The sequence below is a fragment of the Xiphias gladius genome, chromosome 8 (genome assembly GCF_016859285.1).
Source record: "Xiphias gladius isolate SHS-SW01 ecotype Sanya breed wild chromosome 8, ASM1685928v1, whole genome shotgun sequence".
In the NCBI taxonomy this organism is placed as follows: domain Eukaryota; kingdom Metazoa; phylum Chordata; class Actinopteri; order Istiophoriformes; family Xiphiidae; genus Xiphias; species Xiphias gladius.
The window spans coordinates 17,210,201-17,233,094 of record NC_053407.1 but is presented as its reverse complement, the minus strand read 5'-3'; the positions used below and the strand labels follow the sequence as shown (position 1 = coordinate 17,233,094).

General features: G+C 41.9%; 1 protein-coding gene across 2 annotated transcripts; it reads right to left on the bottom strand.

Annotated features, from left to right (window-relative positions):
* Positions 1-274: 274 nt before the first annotated feature.
* Positions 275-21,817, bottom strand: rasgrf1 (Ras protein specific guanine nucleotide releasing factor 1). Of its 2 annotated transcripts, none has more exons than XM_040133349.1 (27): positions 21,542-21,817; positions 16,739-16,845; positions 16,287-16,434; positions 14,753-14,845; positions 14,395-14,648; positions 13,145-13,224; positions 12,791-12,984; positions 11,004-11,113; positions 10,415-10,533; positions 9,681-9,852; positions 8,464-8,537; positions 7,945-8,087; positions 7,728-7,810; positions 7,381-7,629; positions 5,452-5,822; positions 5,238-5,357; positions 4,000-4,170; positions 3,727-3,833; positions 3,044-3,156; positions 2,864-2,924; positions 2,108-2,211; positions 1,908-1,992; positions 1,600-1,797; positions 1,426-1,505; positions 1,221-1,338; positions 1,052-1,120; positions 275-367 (listed from the first exon to the last, which is right to left on the bottom strand). In XM_040133349.1, exons 1-27 carry the CDS (start codon positions 21,815-21,817, stop codon positions 275-277), a joined length of 3,792 nt encoding a protein of 1,263 aa, XP_039989283.1. The 2 variants fall into 2 exon arrangements, with proteins under 2 accessions (XP_039989283.1, XP_039989284.1); XM_040133350.1 differs by having other exon boundaries at positions 8,464-8,527; positions 9,692-9,852.
* Positions 21,818-22,894: the final 1,077 nt, after the last annotated feature.

Sequence of the window (22,894 nt, the reverse complement as noted above, 5' to 3'; positions counted from 1 at the left end):
GAAGGCACGGTTACGTGCAACCAAAGTGACCTCTGTTATTATGCTTGAAATAACCCAAAGCAATTTTAATAAATTCTTAAAGCAGGTGGCGTCATGGCAACGGTAACGAACAAAAAATATACACTGAAATTTTTTGTGTCATCAAACAACCTCAAGCATCTACTGTACAGAAGAGCAATTATCTTAAACATGTACAGCTATACAAAAGTTGATGTGTATATTAACTGATATGTAATAATAACAAAAAAAATAATGTGGAGGACCACCTTCGCCATCAGTTGGGCACCTTAGGCTCAATTCTGAGTGAGGCTTCGTACATGCTTTCTTCATCCAGAACAGAGCTCTTATCTAGTAGATACTGGGCTACCTGAAACGTGAAAAAAGAAAGGAATGTTTAAGATTTTTTTTTTAACTGAAATGAATCTTTATACTTTTTAAACAATAAAATAAAGCAAAGGCAACCATCTACCTCAGTTGTTTTCAGCCCATTTTGGCTTGCGGCCTTTGAGAATAAAACAGTGTCTACTTGTGAGCCATCATCACCAGTAGCATATGTCTTCTTGTCATGACCAGGTCAACTAACAAGTGATTTTTTCCCCCCCTGGTTTTATTATGAAATTTTTTAGAGGCCTGAAAAGGTAAAGCTATAAAACAATGCATAAAGAAAAAAAAATGAACAAAAGTATAGTTTTTTTAGTATAAAAGTTGTTTTTTAGGACATCAAGACCACCCCATGAAATCACGACACAAGTCTGAGGGGTCGCTAGATGGTTTTCGCTACATAAATTAATGTTTATTTGTCACATTTCTTCTTCTGGTGAATTAATGGCTAATTTAACTTCCTCTGCCTCTAAAATGTAATGAAATAAAGGAAACTGGTAGACTAGGGGGTTGCGAGTAGACATAGCTTCTTTTCACTAGTCCCGGTCATTGTTATCAACCAATATGCCTGACTTAATAAAGACCGCTGCATTTATTTTAGACATAGCTTATTGTACGGAGTTATAAGCCATGGGGGAACCACCGGGCTACAGTCTTGCTATTAATTTACCTTTGGTTGCAGGTCAATCTTGTATGCTGTTTGCTGAAACTGCCTGATTTCTCTTATGATGTGAGAAATCTGAAAAGCAGGAGGAGCCGGATATTAAATTTTGACTTTGACTGTAAAAAACACACATTTGCGCAAAGTCCCTCATGTGACAGGACACAGAAGATCTCACCATCCTCATCTTCGAGAAGTTGACCAAGTTGTCTTCAGTGTAGTTTGGCGTTCCCTCCTCAATGAAAGCCAGGTCAGTGAGGTACATCCCCAGATAGGGCACACAGGGAGGATCACAGCTGGTGGGAAAGAGACACACACATCATCCACTTATACGGCATGCTTTATTGATCCAGTCCAAAACGATGTCCTTGAACTGAACTCACTTCTTCAAAGCCTCTCTCAGGTTTTTGAACCTCCCCTCGGATGAGACCAGCTTCTGCAGCTTGTCAATCAATGCTTTTGTCTAGAGGAAAAGGTTATCAAGAACACAGTGAATGATAACACTCAGCCGATCAGGGCGAAAAAACTAATCAAACAATGTATGGGGAGATACATGCCTGCTTGGAAACCTTGAGCCAGGTCTTCTTGAGGCGAAAGACGGAGCTGCGGTTGAGGGAGGAGGTGATCTCGAGTACGGCGTTGTAGTTATGGAGACAGCGGCAGATGTCGGCCACAGCCACCCATTTCTCTATGACTGCTACCCTTGTGACCACATCCTCACAGTGCAGGATCTCTGTGGCAATAAGGTTGCTTATCTTGCATAGGAAAGAGAGAATTGAGGGGTTCAGACTCAATTATTATGTTTGAAAATCAATAAAAGTTAGAGCAGAGGCCTTGTGTAAGTGGCTTGTTTATTGGAGCATACATCATTGAAGTGCTTTGTTGTTATCATGATGTACGGCGTCTTCTCATTTTTGTCATTCTTCATCCAGCCTTGTCCAAAGAATTCCCTGTAAAGCGAACAGATTAACAGTAAAAAAAAAAGAAAAAAGAAAAAAAAGGAAAGAAATCAACCCTGGATTTGCATTTGTGTTCTTCTTATAGCTGAGATGTGATGGAACTCACTCATATGGGATGACCTTAAACACCAGATGGTCCAGCAGAGTGAGCTGCTCTGCGATCTCCAAGGCAGAGTGACTCTCAAAGGGCTCGGCCTTCCCTCCTCCCACCTGGGAGACACAAAACAGCGCGAGTATGATTAAAGATGCACAGGGTGAGTGAAAAACAGAATGCAAATTCTCAAAATTCAGTTAACTTGATTTTGTTTTGTGGCACAAGAATGCTCATGCTTAGAAACTCAGTCCATCTGTGATCATTTTATCCCAAAGCAAGAAGGATGAGAGGAAAATATGCATCCAGCGTTGTTAGCCGATTTTCCACTTTCTTTAGGTAGAGAACTGTACATGGAAGACCGCAGAAATTTACTTCAATGGTGCAAATCTACTTCAAAGTTAAGGTGGTTTAGAGCTGTTAATTGATTGACAGAAAATATTCTCCAGCAATTGTGGCAATCAGTGAAATGTTCAAGTAGCCTTTTCAGCAAAAATGCCACAGATTAACTTCATTGGCCAGAAAAAACACAACATATTTGTAGATGTCACCTTTGGCTCAGCGAAATCAGTCATTTTATGGACCAAATGATCAATTGAGAAAATAATCATCAGATTAATCAATAATTAAAATGATAATTGGTAGCAGCTCTACAGTGGATGGAATGCTCTTTTTCCCCAGCAGTATAAAAGCGGATGTATTTGCATACATTTCCTACAATCTTGCTTCCTGCATCATTAAAACTGATCCCCGCTAAACTTTCACACGTACCAGTTGTGTCACGTCTTCAAGGGTGATCTGACTGTCACCATGATCTTCCTGAGTTAGGGTCCTGACAGACAGAAGAAGAGAAGGTCAAGCTCTGTAGTATCTACAGGATAATAAAATGATTCCAAAGCTGGGTTTACACAATACACTCGAGTCCTGCCATTAAACAGCACCCAGCAGTACCTGATGATGTTGGCGGCTGCTTTCCTCTCTTGGGTCAGCAGCTCAGGGTCATGCATCACTTCCTCCAGGAAGGCAATCACCTTTGTCTTCAGCTCATTGTTACTCTCAAAGTCCTGGAGAGGCACATACAACACATAAACAGGAACTTTATGTGTGATATATATACATACATACATATATTTCAATATTTCATTTTCAATATTTCAACAATTATTCCTTGTTTTCTTAATTCCTCTGTAATAACTAACTAAATAATTCCCAAAGTGACTTTCAGCAGCTCCCAAAGAAAGACCTCTCAATAGTGTTTTAGATGTGACATGCTGCCAAAAACGAATCAGATATCGTCATACAGTACAATAGTTTGATTCGAGTACCTGTTCTTGGGGTTGACCAATGTCATCTTGGGAAGTGTAGGACGTCACTACACAAAAAGTAACGGATTCTCTAACCACAAAATAACTGGAAAGCATTGACCACAAATAAATTACACCTGACTACCTAAGACTGAGGGTAAATGTTTCCTTTAATGCTGATAATTTGACGGACTTGTAGATGGAAATCAAGCTTCTCATAAATTTCTTGACCCATACTGAATAAAATGAAAAAAAAAGGGGGAGTCGCACTGCAATGGTGAACTGTGCCTATACAGCACATGTTCCCAGATTTGTGTTGGGACGTTTTACCGGAGAGTGTTTGGACACCCAGTGTCTCAGGACGTTCAGAACTCTGTTGGTCGCTGCTCGTCTGATCACAAACTCTTTGTCTCCATTTCTCTGATCTGTTGGGAAACCTGCAGAAAATATATTAAGTGAGTTTTTACACTGTTTTGGAGAGTATGAATCTAAAACCAGTGCACAGTGGGCCGGATATGGTGCAGTTTGCAATTCTTGGCAGCCTGGAGATGTTAACTAATAACTAAAGTTGGTCCTGATGGGATAGTGGATACGCGTGTATACCGGTGCTGGCGAGGGACATCCGCCGATATTTTTCCTTGGTGGGGGTGCCCTCATTGGCTCCGGCTGTAGCGATAGCAAAGGCGGAGGCAGCAGACAGGGCACTGCGGTTGTTATCCAGCTCTCGACACGAGGACATCACCATGCCATTATTGTAGGAAAACAGGGAGAACTCTACAAGGAAGCACAGATAAAGAGAAAATAACCCTGTGATTGATCTTGGTGCCATGTAAATTAAATGGGTGGTCAGTCTGAGAAGTGACATAACAAATGACTTGTTTCCTTGCTTACTTGAAACACACTGCATAGTGACCTGCTTCTTATCCTTGCTCAAGCCTCCACTAGGAGGCACTACAGGACAACACAACTGTGTCCCTCGAGAATTTCCCTTACAAGAGGCTTTGATGATCAAGATGGTTGCAGCTAAATATAGCCACCAAATATCAGCATAACAAAGGAATCAACAGATTCGCTGCAGTCTGCTATGTTTAAATCTTGGGAACACACACACACACACACACACACACACACACACACACACACACACACACACACACACACACACACACACACACACATCATAAGCAACTAAGAATCCTGCACCATGTGAGACACACACTGCTTCACAATTTCGGTTAATTCACATATTCCAGAGCAGACTTTGCTTTTAAAATCTCGTGTGATTTTGTCATAAGATTTAGAAGGCACAGATTACTCTTGGCTCCAGTAAAAGAGCCTCATCACTGGGGGCGGCAGGGAAAACACGGTTTTGATGTAGTTGCTATGACACAAGTTTCCCTAACACCTACTGAAGCAGAGCACTGGCTTTCCCCACAAGTTCATAACCATGAACAAATTTATATTTTATATGACTGATGCGTCACAGTTTCATGTTTGTTTGGTGTTTTTTTTTTTTTTGCTTTGTTTTGCATAAGAAATATTAATACACTGACCATTGAAACCTATCGCTGAGTGAGAGCTTTAATTTCCAATGAATCCACAACCTATAGACAGTAAAATGTGCCTTATTTCTAATTTAATGATACTGTCAGTTACAAGCTTTTTTTTATTATGTGGTCTGTTTCCTTGGTTGAACAAAGTAGTGTAGAGGGCTCAGTGATGAACGTGGCACTGGCGGGGGCACTGGATACAGGTGGCATGTCAGTGTGCGGCGTACAAGCTTGCATATCACACTATCGAGTCGTTATTGTGTCAGCGCACATGTCTAGGACACAATTTACCTGAGGAGTTTTTGCATTTAACGTTTTTTGGGGTGGTTGGTGACTTGGTGGGAGAGGCTTCTGGGTCCCCATCATCACTCTGGTTTTGATCATTGTCACTTTCCTCTCGAACTGAGAGATCTGTATCATAAGAAAAGCACACAGATTACTCAACACATAATTACAGCGAATTGAAATTGGAAACATTTGCTGGGAAAGGCCGTTGCCAACCTACCTTGTTTGCACGCTGAGGTATCTTCCACCTTGTCCTTCTTGTCCTCTCCCTCGTCAGGGATTTTGCTTGCGATAGGGCTGGACACATAGAGTTTATTGATGTCCAAAGTGGTCTTGCTGAATGGGGACATGGATGAGTACATGCTTGCATAGCCGTTTGAGGAGCAGCTGAGGGCAGCCAGGTCAAGGGCTTTGCCCCCAGTGATGATAGGGATGTTGAGGGACAGCTTGCGTCTGCGGTTTGGGGATGAGTTCTTGGCGATAGCGAGAGGAGGAGGGGAGGAGAACTTTCTGCTGGCCCTGGGGGAGCTGGGAGGCTCTCCATACAGGAGTTTACTGTTCTGACTGCTGGCAAAGAATAACTCCAGGGACCTGCATCAAGGGAGGATATATGAATTTGAATTTAGGACATAGGAATATGTTTCTTTGATATTTGGTAAGTACATGCTATGTTTTAAGAGCTTAGCTAAATACACAACACCTCCTAAATAATTTATGCAAAACCAAGTCAGCCGAGCAACCAGAAGTCCCTTTGCAGTTGCAGCTCAACGTTTTAGAGCAGGATACAGGCTGCAGTGTTGCAGAAAAACCTCTCCCACTCCCTGCCACCCTCCTGGCGACCTCACGGGTTCCCATAAATAGCACAGCGATTGATAGTGCGCATGGCCACTGCTGACACAAGCAGCCAAGTGTAGGTGTCTCGCAGTGACATGACAAGCGCCACGGGAGAGCAGGCTGCAGGGCGTGGGCATGGGGAGCTTTCCCTGATCTGAGCTCCACAGTGGGGCCCTCGCTGTAGGCCTGCGTTAGCCCCACCGCAACACACACCGTCAACATTTCGCACTATGGATCTTTTGCAGACAGGGAGAGAGGGGAGGGTGGGGTCCTGCAGCACCGAGCCTGGTTGCCATAGAGCGACAGAGCCCAGTTGAGACACTCCCAGGCAGGCAGGAGAAACTGGACCCAATTACTGCTTTCGAAAAGTGAGCACACACATAAATACGCGCGCGCACACACACACACACACACACACACGCACACACACGGTGATACAGAGGCATCGTAGAGCCTGTCTTCCTCCACTGCTCCATCTGCCACTTCTCTGTGCTCACATAAACCGACAAAACAAACCCCCAAAATTCACACACAAAGCCTTGAAGATTACTGGACTTAACTGTTCCAGTGTCGCATACAGTGTCTAATCACTAATTCTACAAATATCCCTGAACACGCTGGGCTCACGTTTCACCCTCCTCACATCCATTCTCTATCTAATTCAAATTGAAATTGAAATTTGCTTAATTGCAATGGCCATAACTACATAGAGTAGTGTCAAATTACACTAAATTTGAAAAATGATGGTTCCGAATTTTTAAAGGCGTACTCCAGCAACTTTGTATTGTGCTTCCATACAGTTGGGGGACTTCTATCTACATATCTATCTATCTATCCATCCTTCACACTACAAACCACTAGTTTCATATGTATATATTTAATCACTGACCATTTGTAATTGTATTTATAAGGACGTTGTTGCTGTCGTTTTACTCCTGTGCAGACATCTGGCTTACAAATTTGTGAGAGTCGCTGTAGAGCATGCATTGCCTTTATGTTTGACCTGAGCTTCTTCAGGTGAAACTACTCGCAATTTCATACGTTTTTTATTTGTAAAAAAAAAAAGGAAAGAAACAATTCATACTGCTGCAGTTAAACCCTAAAAGTTCAAATCAAGCTTCTTGGCTCCTGCACACGCCTTGCATTGATTAGAGGACGACAGCGCTTCACATCATGATAGATCAATCTAATCTTTATGCAGCATTGCAAGGTCTGGAAGGAAGCCAAACATATCAAATAAGATTTGTTTGTCTACTATAAATGCTGTCAACAACCTAGCAACCAGCCGAGTCGGTCCAAATGTAGTGTGACTCACCGAGCAGGGATGGCGCTGATGGGCTTCTTGTAGATGGTGATGAGTTTGTCCAGCACCACATCAGCGGTGGTGAACACACGATAGGAGTGCAGGAAGGTGTTGAGGAAGTCGATGGAGAGGAAACGGAGGTCCGTCAGTCTCTCCAGTAGGCGCTCGACGCTGGCGTAGCGGATCTGCAGCACCTTGCAGGAGTTCATCATCTTACTGAATCGGATGTCCACATCATCACAGTACAGACTTGAATCTGACCTGCTCAGGGACAAAAAAAAAAAGGGCAAACAAAACTAGAAATAAATGCCAGGAAAAAGGAAAAGATGCGAAGAAAAAGATGCAAAAAAATAGTTTACTTGATCATCTGTGGTACTGTGACTTTGGAGTTGTCTTCAAAGGCATTCATCATCAGCCCATTGCAGCGGATGTTGTCTATGCACTGTAGGAAAGAGGCAGTTGAAGCAGACAGAGAGGACAGAGGAAATGTTAGCCAGTTCTGTAACATGCAGGCTTTCTGCCGACATCCTTGGCTTCTCGCCTGACTGCTGGAGACTGTGATGTGGGTTGACATGCCTGGCTGATGTCACTGGTCCATGCAGACTTCTCCTGCCTCGAGGAAGCCACCAGGATGACTGTGAATGACTGGCTGTCCTTTGGCTCCACGACAATCTTGAAGTCCAGGTGCTCCATGTCCTGGCCGCTCTTGTCTGATTTGGCTTTGAAAGACATAAGATAAGCTGTCATTTTCTCTATATATTTAAGTAAATATACAGTAAAGACTTACAAAAGGCATTCATATCAAGTGTTTATACTGTATCTACATTAAGAAAAACAAAGAAAAGATCAACATTTGGCTAAAAATGGGTGAATCTGTCATTATTTTACAGTAATGTTTTTATTTATTTTGAGTCTGTATGACTCTCTAGTGCCACTGTCTGCCCTTGGAGCACTATTTTTCTATTGTTCCAAATGTTAATTATCAAATATTAATAAAGCCTGGCACACTCTAGTAATCAAACATTATATACAACATCACACAAGGTACATAATGATGCATATTTCTGTAAGCTGCTGTATGAATAAAACACTCACACTCATCATCTGTCCCCTCAGGGTCCTCCATAAGAGTGCAGTCTATAAGCGAGACTACTCCATTCTGCAAACAACATACAATATACATTCAGTCTCTTCACACCAGCATCATTGGACTCAACACACTAACGTACTTGTACACTGCAAAGTGCCGGAACATCTTTCCACGTGAAAATACAAATCCATCCATCCATCCATTAGCTAGCAAGGAGCGATCTACCTCAGCTCTGAAGTCCTTGGCAAAAACACTGAAAAAAGTCTTTATCAGCAACCCCACATGTGATCTTTATGACTTCTTTATTGTAAGCCAATGCCACTTATAATGTGTTTTAGATTGCTTATATATAAAACAAATACAAGAGACCATAAGACTTAAGACATATGACAGCCGTGGCACAAGAGACTGTTACTTGACTCTCTGTAAAGATATATTAATGTACTTTTTGTGGTTTTTGACATAATCTGCCTCCGTGATTTAGGAAACTGTTGCCCAGTAGACAATAGGGCTGATATCAGTGAGATAAAATTAAAAATATTAATGCGAGGATTACTTGCATCATTTCCTGTGAATCCCCTGTGCGTCTGACTCTAGGGTGGGAATGGCGGACCCTGCCACTGACAATGACAACTGTTCAATAGAGAGGTGATACTGAATGCAAAAACATTGCACGACCATTGCTGAATTTGTCGGCCATAAGCAGTATCCAAAACACGATTCTATTTCATGAAAATCTTAAGGATTAAGACTAAAACATCATACAATAGACTATAGTTTTTCTGTAACTAAATGTGAGTCCTTCACTTGGAAGCTTTTTGGCCTTATTCTAGACCGGCAAGCATCAGTTGCCCTCTGTAAAGTTGAGTAATGTGGACCACTCTGTTACACAAATCAAAGTGACATCAATCAGCTGCTTTCAAACATGTACAATGAGCCTGTGTGTAAGTGTGTGTGTGTGTGTGTGTGTGTGTGTGTGTGTGTGTGTGTGTGTGTGTGTGTGTGTGTGTGTGTGTGTGTGTGTGTGTGTGTGTGTGTGTGTGTGTGTGTAAAAGCCACATAACAAACAACCTTTCATCACAAAAAGTCAAAAAAAATCAGCTCATTTAACCATTCTCTTTCATCTCCATCCAGTTCAATTTAGCTCAGAGATTCGGGCTTGTGTGGTTCTGTGAGATTGTGATGTTGGAAATAAGGAGCAGCTCCACTACTAGCTCAGCAGTGCAGGCCCACCTTGGTGAGATGAAGTTTTCCCCCAGAACCCCTGGTGCAGATGATTAAATGCTTGGAGAAGAGAAAGCACTGCCTCTCCCCCTCCTTCTTTAGAGACAGAGAGCCCAGTCGCCCACGGGTGATCTTGCCCTTCTCGCTCATTGGCACCTGGATAAGAGACCCTGTATGTGGGAATAAAAGAGTGTGTGCAAATAGAAGGAAGAGGGAGAAAGAGAGAGGGAGAGATATAGAGAGAACAATGTATAAATGGAAAAGAGGCAAGAACAGGGGGTAAAAAAACAAGGACCAAGAAGAGGGGATAGTGGAGAAACTAAATAAAAGACAGAATCGATATCAAATTGCTCGTCTTGCCTTCCTCTACGATTGAATACATGTACAGTCACATGAGATACTAAGGATGACATAATCTACCATTTCTGTTTTCCCTCTCCTCATCCATCAAGGCCTGTTGGTGATGTGTGACATTTACAGTCCCAGATTCATCATCAGTTTGCCTCAGGGCAGTCTAATTACACTTGGAAATTAAAGACTCTCCTCACGAGGAGTACATGTTGTTCCCCAGAGAGACAGAAACATGGGTCTTTTTTTATAAACACTGGGTATTTCCCCTCAATACAGGGCTGAAGATGTGAGACTGGGCTGTCAGACGGGTGAGGAGGGACAGGAAATCCCCCCCCTGTAATTCTGCTGTTCCGAAGTACAACACTTGAAGGCAGGAGTTACCTTGTCTTACAAACGTCTGGCTGGTGTCAAGGAGAATCTCGCAGCCCTCCACAATCATCCGCTCTATTGCCAGGTTCTTCCTGATGTTCTCGGTCTCGCTCACTTCGTCGTGCATGATTCTAGTAAAAAAAGGCCATTTCATCACAATTTTCATTTTCAATGTATAAGATCCTGTATGGAACAAGACACAAAAAAAAGCAAATCAAACACAAGAGGTCTTTCTGTAAGTGATCACTTCATGGTTGTGCACAAGGGCAAGATTCATACTGGGGATCACTTTTCAAAATGATGATATACTCATCTTAGTTGCCTTCAGTGACTAATGTGCATTCAGCAAGAGGGTTTTTTTCCAGAGGCTGAAAAATAGTAGTTCCACCTCTTATGTGTGTTTTACAGTTTATACTCTCTTAAAAACATGCATTTCAAATGTTTTTTGTTTCCCCTCCCAAATCCCCACCCAGCCACCAAACACACACAAAACCTAGACCAAACCTAGGCATATGATTTTTTTGTATGTCATATAACCAACTATGTTGCTCAGTTGAGGCACCATGCAAGTCTTGGCTCTGATGATATTAGAAGAAAGTACCTGGAAAGCTCTTCCAGCTTGGATTTTGCGTAGTCCAGACTGTTTCTCTCTACATGTTCGTGGGGTGTGTGGGCCAGAAGTTCGTGGAGTGTAAGAATGTAGCGGGGAATCTATAGAGACAGAACAGAAAGCAACAGGGGAGTCGCACTCCAATGTAACAACAACAACAACAACAACACAAACCTGCACACATACAGGAATATACATGTGCCAACGTGCACGTACACTAATGAGGGGGAGATCAGTAGAGAGCACAATCTACACTCATCAGCAAAATTTATTATCAACACAGCACAGCCTGCAGTAGGCCCCAGCAGGGTGGACTGTTGGGAAACTGCATGCCTTGCCAGAAAGGAGCCATTATTAAAGCATGAGCTCCAAAAAAAAAAAAAAAAAAACGCTTTTTATAGACATGAAAAACACTACAGGGATGTTCTGAGCAAAAGCAGACAAATGCCTGCTGTTTCTGTTGTTGATCAGTGATGCTGCAGTATGGGACATCGCTGGAGGAGCCAGTGAGTGTTCAAGGAGGAGGCCCGACTTCTAAGCCAAGTCCTGACCGAGCCACTCTGGCCAGAATACAGGTGAGAAACACACTGATGAAAATATTGCTTTGGTTATTTCATCCAGGGTGGAATGTGCCCCAGTTAAATATCATGTGGTTTAAATATGGGCACTATATTAAAAGCAGCACCACCATTGAAGATACATATTGCAAACTACCTAGAATAGGTGGAGCCTCAGATGTAACAAGAACAGCAACCTGCAGTCCTTCATCACTCTCAAATGACGCCTATAAAAGTGCTTTTTTTAAAAAAAAAAAAGTACCTTAGTTAGCTAGTGGGTTGCACCAGAGCTCACTGACTCTAATGGAGAGAGCTCGATCACCTTTCATCTTCAGCTTAGCCTTAGATAATACAATCACCAAAGGTGTGCTCACAAGGGGTTAATTGCAAAGAAAGTATAATTCAGGCGATGATATGTTTTAAAAGATAATCAACAAAACCTGTAAATCACTCTTAATGTACACTAACAGTAATAGATGTTTGGTTAAGAAGGCGGTAATTTGCTGTCAGGTGTTTGGACATACTCTGGGTGAGATACATTAGTCATAGCATTTGAAGTGTGATCAAATAAATGCACATATTAAAGAAGCAGTCAGTCATTTTTTTTTCCTACAAATTCACCAGCTGCTCAGTTACATCTTTGCAAGTTTTATCTTCCCACATGAAGGTCTAAATGCAGTTACAAAAAATTCTACACACTGTCATGACTTTACTTTAGTTCTCGTGGACTAAATAAATTCTTTATTTCAATTTAACTTCATTGTTTTGTGAATTTGGTTCCATTTAAAGATACTGAGTTTAAACAATATCAGTCACCCAATCAAAAAAAAAAAATCGTATGCAATTTTCCTGTAACTGTAGATCATAAACTGTTGTCCTCAAAAGTAGCTTCAGCCCTGATTGCTGGATTTACAGGTAGAAAAGGTACAATTTACCCTTAAATGATATCCAGCTTTGAATGCTCAGAAAACAAAGTGGCCAACAATTTTTTACAGAAAGCTACAACGGGGTATGACTGGCATAGCAATAGCCCCCTGGTATTAAGTTGGTGAAATATATGGCCCAAGGGTAGCATTTATATATGGAGAGAAGAACTTGGCCCAGAATGGCTGCGAGAGCACACAGTTAACGACAAAAACTGGCTCCCGGCTGCAGCTCTGCAGCAAACAAATGGGCCTGCCTTTATTTCTTGTGTATATCAGTGAAGACAAATGAGCAAACCTGGAACATGGGGTAGGTGAGGAAGGTCTCCAGAGTCCTCTCCTCACAGTCGGGCTTGGCCTCGTACTGCTTCAGGAGCTTGTCAAAGTCTCGGTTCTGCTTGCAGTGAGCCAGGATCTGCAGACTGTACTGGTGGTTCCTCACAAACTCCTGGTAGATGTTCAGCATGGGCAGCAGGATGTCGAACAGGTCGGCTGTAGAGAGAACAATACCAAGACAACAATGACACAAACAATACAGAGGGCTTCTTCTGTGGAGTGATGTGTCACCCCCTTTAATCACAGTTAACACTCTGAACGAGCTTTGCAATGGTCACATTATGAAAGAAACAAAGAAAGTAGAGATGTTTCTTACCCAGCACTAATGTTGGCCAGCTTGCTATTCTGGCTTTTAGACCCTGGTAAAATATCTGATGTAGAAACATGATAGTTTCACTGGAAAAAAAAAAAAAAAGAAAATTTTAGTGGAACTGATTTTTCCCTAAATCTTCTCAAACAAACACAGAGTTTGCAAGTTATAATTTTGCCAACATCCAGTTAAGTTGTGATAAATGAAAGCCCAGACAGTGTGTGTACGAGAGCTTGGGTGTGCAGGTTTTGAGCTTGAACGTGCTTGGATGAGTGTGTGGGTGGATTTTGAATAGGGCCAAAGAAGGCGCATGCAGATTACTGTCTTCATTGCACTGTCTGTGTGTCCAGCAAAGAATTTTCCGATGGTGCAGGAAACCTTAATATCAGACTGAATACGTCTAGATGGTACAATAAATGGCATACAGCTTGAAAAAATCGTATACTTTCAGTTCACATTGTTAAAAATAAGATTTTTTCATTCCTCAACTTTGCTCATAAAAATATTAATATTTTAAATTGAGGTTGATGTACAGTACACATTGTTTACCACTAAATGGCCAAGTTTTATGGCCATCCACCCAGTGGTTGCCAAGATAATGACACTTGAAATAATAAAAGTTTGTCAGATTTGTCCACTGATTTTAGGGATGAAGCAATAACCAGCAAATATGATTCACTCTCTAATCCTAGAAAGTGCTTATTTTATTGATGGTCTACACTATATGTGACATCTTTTACATACTGTACATGTTCTATTTTTTAATTCTATACTGTATTGTAGACCTACATTTTAATTTTAGATTTTTGTGTTTTCAAATTGTTCCTTGGTACAAGCGTAGATGTCTGTATACAGATGACACCCCACAGAATCACTTTGTGCAGCCTTAAGAAAGTTACAGTTTTAGACTGTTACATTCTGTCTTTTTATCAAAACCCACTCTGTGTATTCTTGATGCCTAACAAACATGGTGAATGCTTTCCCCTCCTTGTAAGACATTTGCAGAGCCAATTTTTGAAGTATTGTATTTTAAAATCTGCAGCTCTAACATCCATATTTGCTGGCTAGCTTGCTAGCGCCCTCTTTCCTGAAATGTTATCTTTGTTTTGGCGCATTACTGCCTGCAACAGTCGATCAGTGAAAATGCGACACAGAAACACTTCTCCATAGCGCTACTATTGGTCAGAAACTCTACAGGGTACCTTTAAGAAGATTATTTTTTTGTAGGGCAATCTTATGGGACGAGAGGATCCAACCTGTTGAGGAATATGCTGCTGACATCATCATGGGTGATGGGTGGTTTCTTGGAGCTGGCGGCCATGCGGAGCGGCCTCAGGAAGTTGTTCACCAGGATGTGAAGCTGCTGGACATACTCGGCCTCCGAGTCCAACATGCTGAACACCACCTGGTTCCTCTTCCTCATGCTCTCTGCATGTGGGGAGCGGATGTAATCCTGGATGATGGTCTTCCACTTCCTCCTGCAGATCCAGCCTCGCAGGAAGCTCTGGACCTGAAGTAGACCAGGTTTTTATGGGCTGTGGTCAGTTCCTCAAAATCTAAGTGTACTCTAAAATCTATCTAAATGAAACAACAGGTTAAGGCTGCGTGCTTTACTTTTTTGATCTTCTTGATTTCGGAGTCGTCCTCGCTTGGGGCGGCTGCAGGGCTGGCATGGATCTTTTCGTTGTCTTTGAGCAGCCCGGCAATCTGCCAGGGAAACAACCACAAGAAAAGACCAATCATTCCCACTTACAAATCTCTCTTCCTCTCACTTACTGTACCAGCAGATAAACAACGTGACTGAGTCAACAGGACATGACCTGTCAGCACTGTCAACACTGAGACATTAGCCTGACTAAACTTGCTCTGTTCACTTGGCTGGCATCTCTGCATCAATATTTATTTACATTGGTCATTTAAATGCAACATGTACCAGACTGTCCCACATGGTGACAAGAGGTAAACAGGCTGCTGAAAAAAAAAAAAAAACAGTCTGGAGCTGCCTTGAACTGTTTGAAGCTAAGTGTCTCCATTTACTTTGTAGACGGCGAGAGAGTTAATTCTCATTGCATTTCATAGAAGAGATGCACTATAAAGCTGTGTTCATGCATATTCAGCACATAATTTGATTTCAAGCATCACATTTGCACATTAAAGAAAAATGACTATTTGATCTGACGAATACAGCCGAGAATGCAGCCCTATTGGAGGCATTGTTTCTGAGAGGAGATGCAAAGTGGAGAGCGGTTGGCCTGAACACAGCTTTCTCTGTGACGGGGCAGTGCCTCCATGTCTGTCCTCTCACACTAGTTTCCACTTATGAGACACACACAGTGCGATAATCAGCATAATCCATTGTTTTCCCACTGGTTCAGCTGTTATTTGTTGTGCTGGCGGGTTGAGACAAGGACAAGACACATAAAAATTTTGGAAAGGACTCTGAGCGCAATGTAAGAAGCAGCGGCAATATACGTTCATTGGACCGGTTCAGAAAGTTTATTTACGATAAATCTGACTGATATTGTGTGCGGCTGCCACACAATTGTCTATAGATACAAATTCCTGTAATCCACCGCTGTTTCAGTTCAGTCAGAGAGGACGAAATCCTGAACATTTTAACAGCGCTCGGTTTAGTGTAGTGCTTTAGAGGACCCAAATACAGTAAAAGGACTGCTATCAGAAGACACAGTCCAGCCAAATTAGGTATAGATATACTCTTAAGTAGGGTATAATGCAAGGCTACAATCTGTACGGTTTATGTCACAAAATATTTGTATTCAGATTTATATGGGAAGTCTTAAGTTGTTTTCTTCTGTCATTTGTGCTCCTCTTACTGTATGTACATGTACAGGTTTGGTGCCAAAAAATATACAAAATAATCAAAATAATGCAATATTAAATTAGAGTAATAATAAATGAGAGTTGTATTAAGTCTAAATTGACTTGGCGCCACTGTAAAGAGTGAATTCAGCTGATTGCAGCAAGGTGTATTTAGATTCGACTGAGCTAGTGGTGTGACATTTGTGGGGTGTGGGGGGTGAATCTCAGTGAAATATTCAGAGTTCATTATCTGTTCATATCTGAATAATGTATTTGTATTTGTTTACATTCCTACTCCTGAGTGTAAAGGAATCACAGTGAATATTACCTCTGACTTAAGCCTTTCAATCTCTATTTCCCCATCTTCTATCTGTTGTCGAAGTTGCTTAGCAACTGTTTTCTCCGTCTCCACAATCTGAAGCAGATGAAGATACTTCTGCATGAGAGTCTCATGCTCGTTGGCCAAGTTTCTGTAACTGTAACACATGCAAACACACACACACACACACACAAACCACACACACAGACGCGCGCAGTTTTGCATTGTAGCTTGAGTAATGAATTTCCCATCAGGGCATGTAGCTTCATCTCACATCAAAGCAACCAGGTTTTTCTTGTGAACAAAGCATTTTTCTTCAAGTCTGTCATTCCTCATATCTTAACCCCACATATGAAACCATGGCAACGTCCCCTACAGAGTGAGCACATCAAAGATTACTTACCCTCTACTGACTAATTCAAATTGCCATGTCTGTACATTTCACTGATGTGTGCCTTTACCTGGCGTGTGATATTGCAGCCACCCATTCATCGCAGTCCTTCACATCTTCTGTACGTAACTCGAGCGCCTTTTGGTTTTCTTGGGTGAAGCTGACAGTGAAATAGTACTGAAACAAACACGGGGGAGAGGGTGAGGAATTCTAGTTAGAGACAACAGGACTACCATTAGCCTGACGTGTTTAAATGTTCTACACAGAGAGGAGAATTCATTATAAGATACCTTCTGGATAAATCTATTATATAGTGTTTTGACTGACGCTTCTCCACTGCTGTTGTCTTTGTGTTTGTTCCACTGCCCCGCTGCTGCAGACATCAAGCGGGTGATTTAAAACCACACAGGGCCTGGGGAAGCCACATCTCCCTTGCCCACCAGTGCAATTGATGGAGCACGCCGAGGGAAGCCTCCCCCAGCCCGGTTCCTGGGATGTCTCTGGTTTCCCAGGAGGAAATGCCATCAGACATGGAGGCCGGAGCCACGGCAAATTACATAACTCTGCGATACCTGTTTCCTAGCAACTCCAGTCAATGTGAACAGTTAGGCTGTTTTTGCGTTTTCTTGTGTCACCCGATTAAAGATGAGCGTGCTTCCTTTCGCGCTGGACTCACACCAGCAGCAGCAGCAGCTAATTGTGAGTGGTATAGATGAGGAAATCAGAGACTTTTGTTTTAACATACAGGATCCTGTATTCTACTTTTGTAGGAGTTATTCCTTCAGGCTGTTCTAGTATTTTTTTTTTCTTGATTGGTGTACTTAATATCTAATTAATATGCCTTTAATGTGCATCCTTTGATTGACGAGATGATTATTTGCAGGGAAATGTCGTCCTCTGAGATCATTTAATGCAGTGGTGAAACGTAACTAACCAGGAGATGCACTAATATTTAAAACAAAAAAAAGCAGAATATCTCCGAAAAAAGAGGCGTTGTTGAAATTTCAAGCTTTTTCTTTTTCTTTTACTGTATTAGGAGCAGGTAGAGGTGTCGGGAAACAACACATATTAGCGATTTGCTGCTCTTTCCTGGCACCTCTACTTGCTCCTAATAAAGACTGCAACTGAAATACAGTTTTTGCTTCTGATCCACTACATTTATTTAACAGCTATAATTATTATATATTTTGCTGATTAAGATGTTACGGACAAAACATATAATGAATTTATGAAATATGATGCAGTCCAAGCAGTAATTAGCTCCGCCTTGACCAGATACACTTTCCAGATACACATGTTGCACACCACTGTCTAAGAAGTCATTCTTTATTCAGGTTTACAAGTAGCAAGCGATGGAACATGTGTTACATAATTTTTAAAATCATCTGGAAATTATTTAATCAATTAAGTCATTTACTTTGGTCTTTCTAGATGAATCGGCCTTTTGATAGGTGCACATTTCAGGTTTCCAATTGGCTGGAATTTCCTCCTTTGCAAGCAGGAATTCTACAGAATGAGTACTTTTAACTCTTGGCACCAAAAAACATTTTGCTAGCACATAGTACATATGCTTAAATGAAATTTTGAATGCAAACCATTTACTCAATATACAGTAATGCTTTTTGTTTTTTCAACTTAGTAAGGGATCTGAATACTTCAGCTCTCATGGTTAGATGACAAAACGGTGTAACTATTTGGATACACTTAAAAAGAGCAACATTGCTTTTTTACGTTAAATATAGTGATGTTTGAGGATTTTCAAAGCAGCTATAGGTATGTATCCAAATGGCTGGCTGCTAAAAATCTCAACAATTTTCTCATATCAAGGCAATTATAATATATAATCTGCTTTTATAACTGCAATTTTCCAAAAGAAATAAAAGCAGTTTTCCTCAGTTTTATTCTTAATATCATAGAATAGCATTCTTGGGCTTATATCATGCTTATGGACTACATATAGCATATATTTCTTATTAAAACATAACCAAGATCCCTAAAAGTGAGCCATGATAAAATCATACCACAACTCCCATAAGAGAAATGTCATCTTCCCTTTGGACTGTTGACCGGCCATGTTGAGTGAGAGCAGACTCCAGTCTTTGGCCTCCAGATGTTCAACAGGCGCCTATCAACCTGCAGCTGATCATTATTTATAGCTGACTGGTCTTCCATCTTCACATTCATTAGGTATTCATCCTACCGTCAAAGAAAATCTATTTCTGGCAGGGAGGCATGCATGTTGTTGTAGTTTTGCCTCATGAGCTCTCTAAGAGCGCGGTGAGTGTCTGGTGTGAGGCGATGTTAAGCACACTGTCTGCTTCCTGCTTTATGTTTGTGGCTGAGTCATGCACCTGTAAAAACCATTAATGATCTTAACAGAGATATGAGATAAACACAGCGCTGATGAATCCTATGATATAGATACATGAGCATTATTTGCTCTTAAATTAATGAAATATGCATCTTATCTTTTGGGGCCAGAACTCTTGTCAGTCTTGCTGTGCTGCAGATACGAGTGAGCGGTAAATAGTTAATTAGACCTGTTTGAATTAATTGTTCTTTCTACATGAGTCTAATAATTCCTGTGCTTTGTATAATGGCTGCACACTGGTAAACAGCTCAGTTTTATTGCAGCACCACTGTAGAAGGACTTTCCTGAACCATATCACGGGATCTATACAGTAATATATTCCCTGGAGAACTACATGCTAGTAATCACTCAACTTGCGTCCACTTTCATTTAAATGAGGAGCTTTAGTTTGGATGCTAGTCCTCTTCATACCAACATCACCGACCCCAGCGTGTCAAACGTTACTGGTACATATTAGTGAAATCGTTTGATTCACAGAACAGTTTGTACCGAATCAGCCATCACTTGCTGCTGTAGCCTCTCGTGTTATTGGTTGAAGTGCTGCTGTTTCCCGGGGTGAGTGGGCTGTGTTTTCTATAAATGGACTCTGACCCCTCCAAGGTACTGCAAGGAACTAATTTAGCCCAGATAGCGCTCGCATTAATAGGAGAGATGCGACACACTACTTCTCTCCTCTCTGTTACCCCGCCTCTTCCAACCGCATCATTCTTTAGGATGCAAATAAAGGTTGCCATAGAAACTTCGGGCTCAAGCGCATTATGATTTTCACACTAACTGCATTTGAGGATAAATATGATGTAGGGATTATAGTGGATTGCTAAAACGTCACAAAACCATAAATCCAGGTGGGCATAGGAAATAGAGGTAGATATTTTTTCTTATTCTTACGGTGTTTTTCCTATTAAGGATGTCTGTTTTGTTTGTTTACATTGAGAGGTAACTTTTCAACGGCCCATCGTATCAGTCACATTCGTCATTCATTATTTGTGCACCTCTCAGGGCTTTCGCTCTCACAGGATTCACAGAACAAAGTGAATCAATATCTTTTCTCTAGTTTACCATGAATTTAATCCAAGATGGCAGTGATCTATTGATCACACTTTTTCTCTCACACACATTCACATTCACATGATAGCATATAAAAAAAAGCAGAAGGCAGAGGGGAAACAGCTCTGCTGACAAAAATATGAAAAGAGGATCCAAATTCTTTCCAGGAGGGTTCTTTGGTTGCCTTTAAAGCAACTGTGAGAGCACAACATTAGCCCGTGTGTTGCATTCTGCTTTGTCAGCACAAGGGCAGCTGCTCACAGGAAGAGCCTGGACTCACTTTGGATTGCAGCCCTACCTACAGAGTCAGGCACAGAGTCTGGAGAGAGGAGAGGGGGCCGGTGGCAGTGAAGCATTGTGTTCCTCGACTGTTTATTCATGAGAGCAACGTTAACAAGCATTTTAACCTCTCTCGCTGATTTAAGGAGCAGCCAGTGGAGCTCTTTTAGGATCAAGTGAATACTTCATTTGGAGATACGATTTAAATTGTGCAAATCCTGCTGCATGTAGTCTTTGTAACTCTGTAACAGGGTCTGGTAGAGACATTATGAAATATACCACTCATAACACGTGATGCAACAGTTACAGTGTATAATGCAAACGAAAACGCCAATATTGAATTGAATCATTTCATCAGAGCTGACTGATCACAGGCACTCTGCTGTTTCTTGAGCCTCAACTGTAATTTTATCGTTTCACCACAAGATGGAGACCCCGAGGCCACAACTTTTTATCTATTTATTTATTTGTTTGTTTGTTTGCATATCTTATTGGAAGATACATTAGGTATATCCATATCTGCCCTAAAACGTAAAAAAAAAACAAAAACCAACAACTAATAAATAAATTGTGACTGAAAGTCAAAAGTAAAATATGTGACCAACCAGTATGCAAATGCATCCCCCTGATAAGAGCAGAAATCCATCTGCATTTCATGCACCACTACAAACTCTCCCACCAATAGAAAAAACAAAAGGATCAAGCTCGGGTTTGCTGCAACCTAAAGCAAAAACGCTGCATAGCCCATCGCCACGGCTGCTGTAACAGCATTAGGTGTTAACATTGTTACCTCATCATTAATGCCATGCATGCATTACATAACGTGCAATACATCAGTCTGGTACCTCGCGTTATTCTGCTGCGCTGGATTTGAGGTCATCATGCGACGGGATATAGGAAGAAGGTGTGCATAAGAAAAGCGCTCGGTTCGGGTCTAACATGGAGTTCAAAGGCATCTGCGGCGCGGGAGCAAAATTTCACATACAGTGGTGCACCTCGTCAATATTTTAACATGTAGCCTGAAAAACAATAAAGCAGTGCGAGAGAGGGAGAGAGGCTGTGTGTGCGCGCGTGTGCCTGTGTGTGTGTGTTTGTGTGTGTGTGTGTGTGTGTGTGTGTGTGTGTGTGCGTGCGTGCGCGCGTGCTCCGGCGCGCGCGTGCTCGCGCTCTCCATACCTGCTTTTCCAAACACTCCTTGGCTGACAGTGAAGGTTTCGGAGAAGGCGCCCTGTCGCATATGCATCCCTCCAACAGGTACAATCCCGAGGGCCGAGAGCTGGACTCGTTCTCAAAATAAAAGAGCATATTCTGCAACAAAGCAAACCACTTTGTGTGCCATTTCGTGTTGTCCGAGCTCTTTTTGCTCAAGCACCCTCGCCTCGTACCATCCTTTTTTGCCAAAAGCCCCAGGTAGGTGACATGACCATCATTAAGTCGTATTCCCTTCTGCATTTTGATGAGGCGACTTCAGCTGCACAAGGTGGGTCGGTCGTTACATCCTTCTGAAGTCGTTGCAGAGAGAAATCGGATCAAGAAAGACAAGATGTTGACTTTTTGAATGCGGACCTCTGGCAGCAGGCTCGTCCACTCCGTCCGACTCATTCACCGTGTTGGCATTTAAGTAAGAAGAGAGGAACAAAACGAGCAGCACAAGTCCAGCATCCTAAAACCTTTCTGTCACACTCCGAGCGCTTTGAAGGTCCACATTTTCCGATCGTGTGAAAAAAAGAAAAAAAAATTAAATTGAAAATAAAAAGAAACACACCAAAAAATGAAAAGGGGGTTAAGGGGCGAAAAAAGCAGTCTAAACAACGCCAGATGAGAGGGAACGGGGTTCGGGGTTTGTCCTTTTCTCACATGAAAATCCTCAGAAACCAGTAGGCTCGGTGCTGAGCTCGGCAGTGCTGGGGGAAGTCACATGACGCATGCTTGGGAAAGCAGATTTCAGGACCCTGGACAGGGACGTGTCGGCAAGATGCCGCATAAGTTGAGTTTCGAGTCGAGAGTCCAACGTCGGGCGCACAGGAGGCGAAATGGAAACAAACGGACAGTCGGGGAGAACATGCCCTCCATTTGATGGAAACCAGCCATTTGGCAGCCTGCTGAGTCAATGGGTTTTCACTCTCTGTGTTTTCGTTTGAAACTTTATGTCGGTGGATTCAGTGTTGTTGATATTTAAACTATTGCCATGCTCTTAGTGGCAAAGCAAGCAACCAGTTGAGATATTCTGAGGGTTTTTTTTTTTTTTTTTTAAAGTGGTTACATAGAAAATGTTACAACAACAAGTTGCGCACAAAGGGGCATTTTGCCGGTGCGGTTGATCCTCTGGAGAACTGAATTTCTAGCCCACAACTTCAAACCCGGAAAGAAGACCAAAGAAGGTTAAAGGCTACAAATGTGTGTGTTGGCGACGAAGAGTTTTTCTTCAGAATAAAACAGAATAATGATCAGAATTAAACAGAACTTCTAAATTAAAGTGACTAGTGCATTTGTGACTAAATAATCTCAGCTCAGGGTCCACCTATTCTG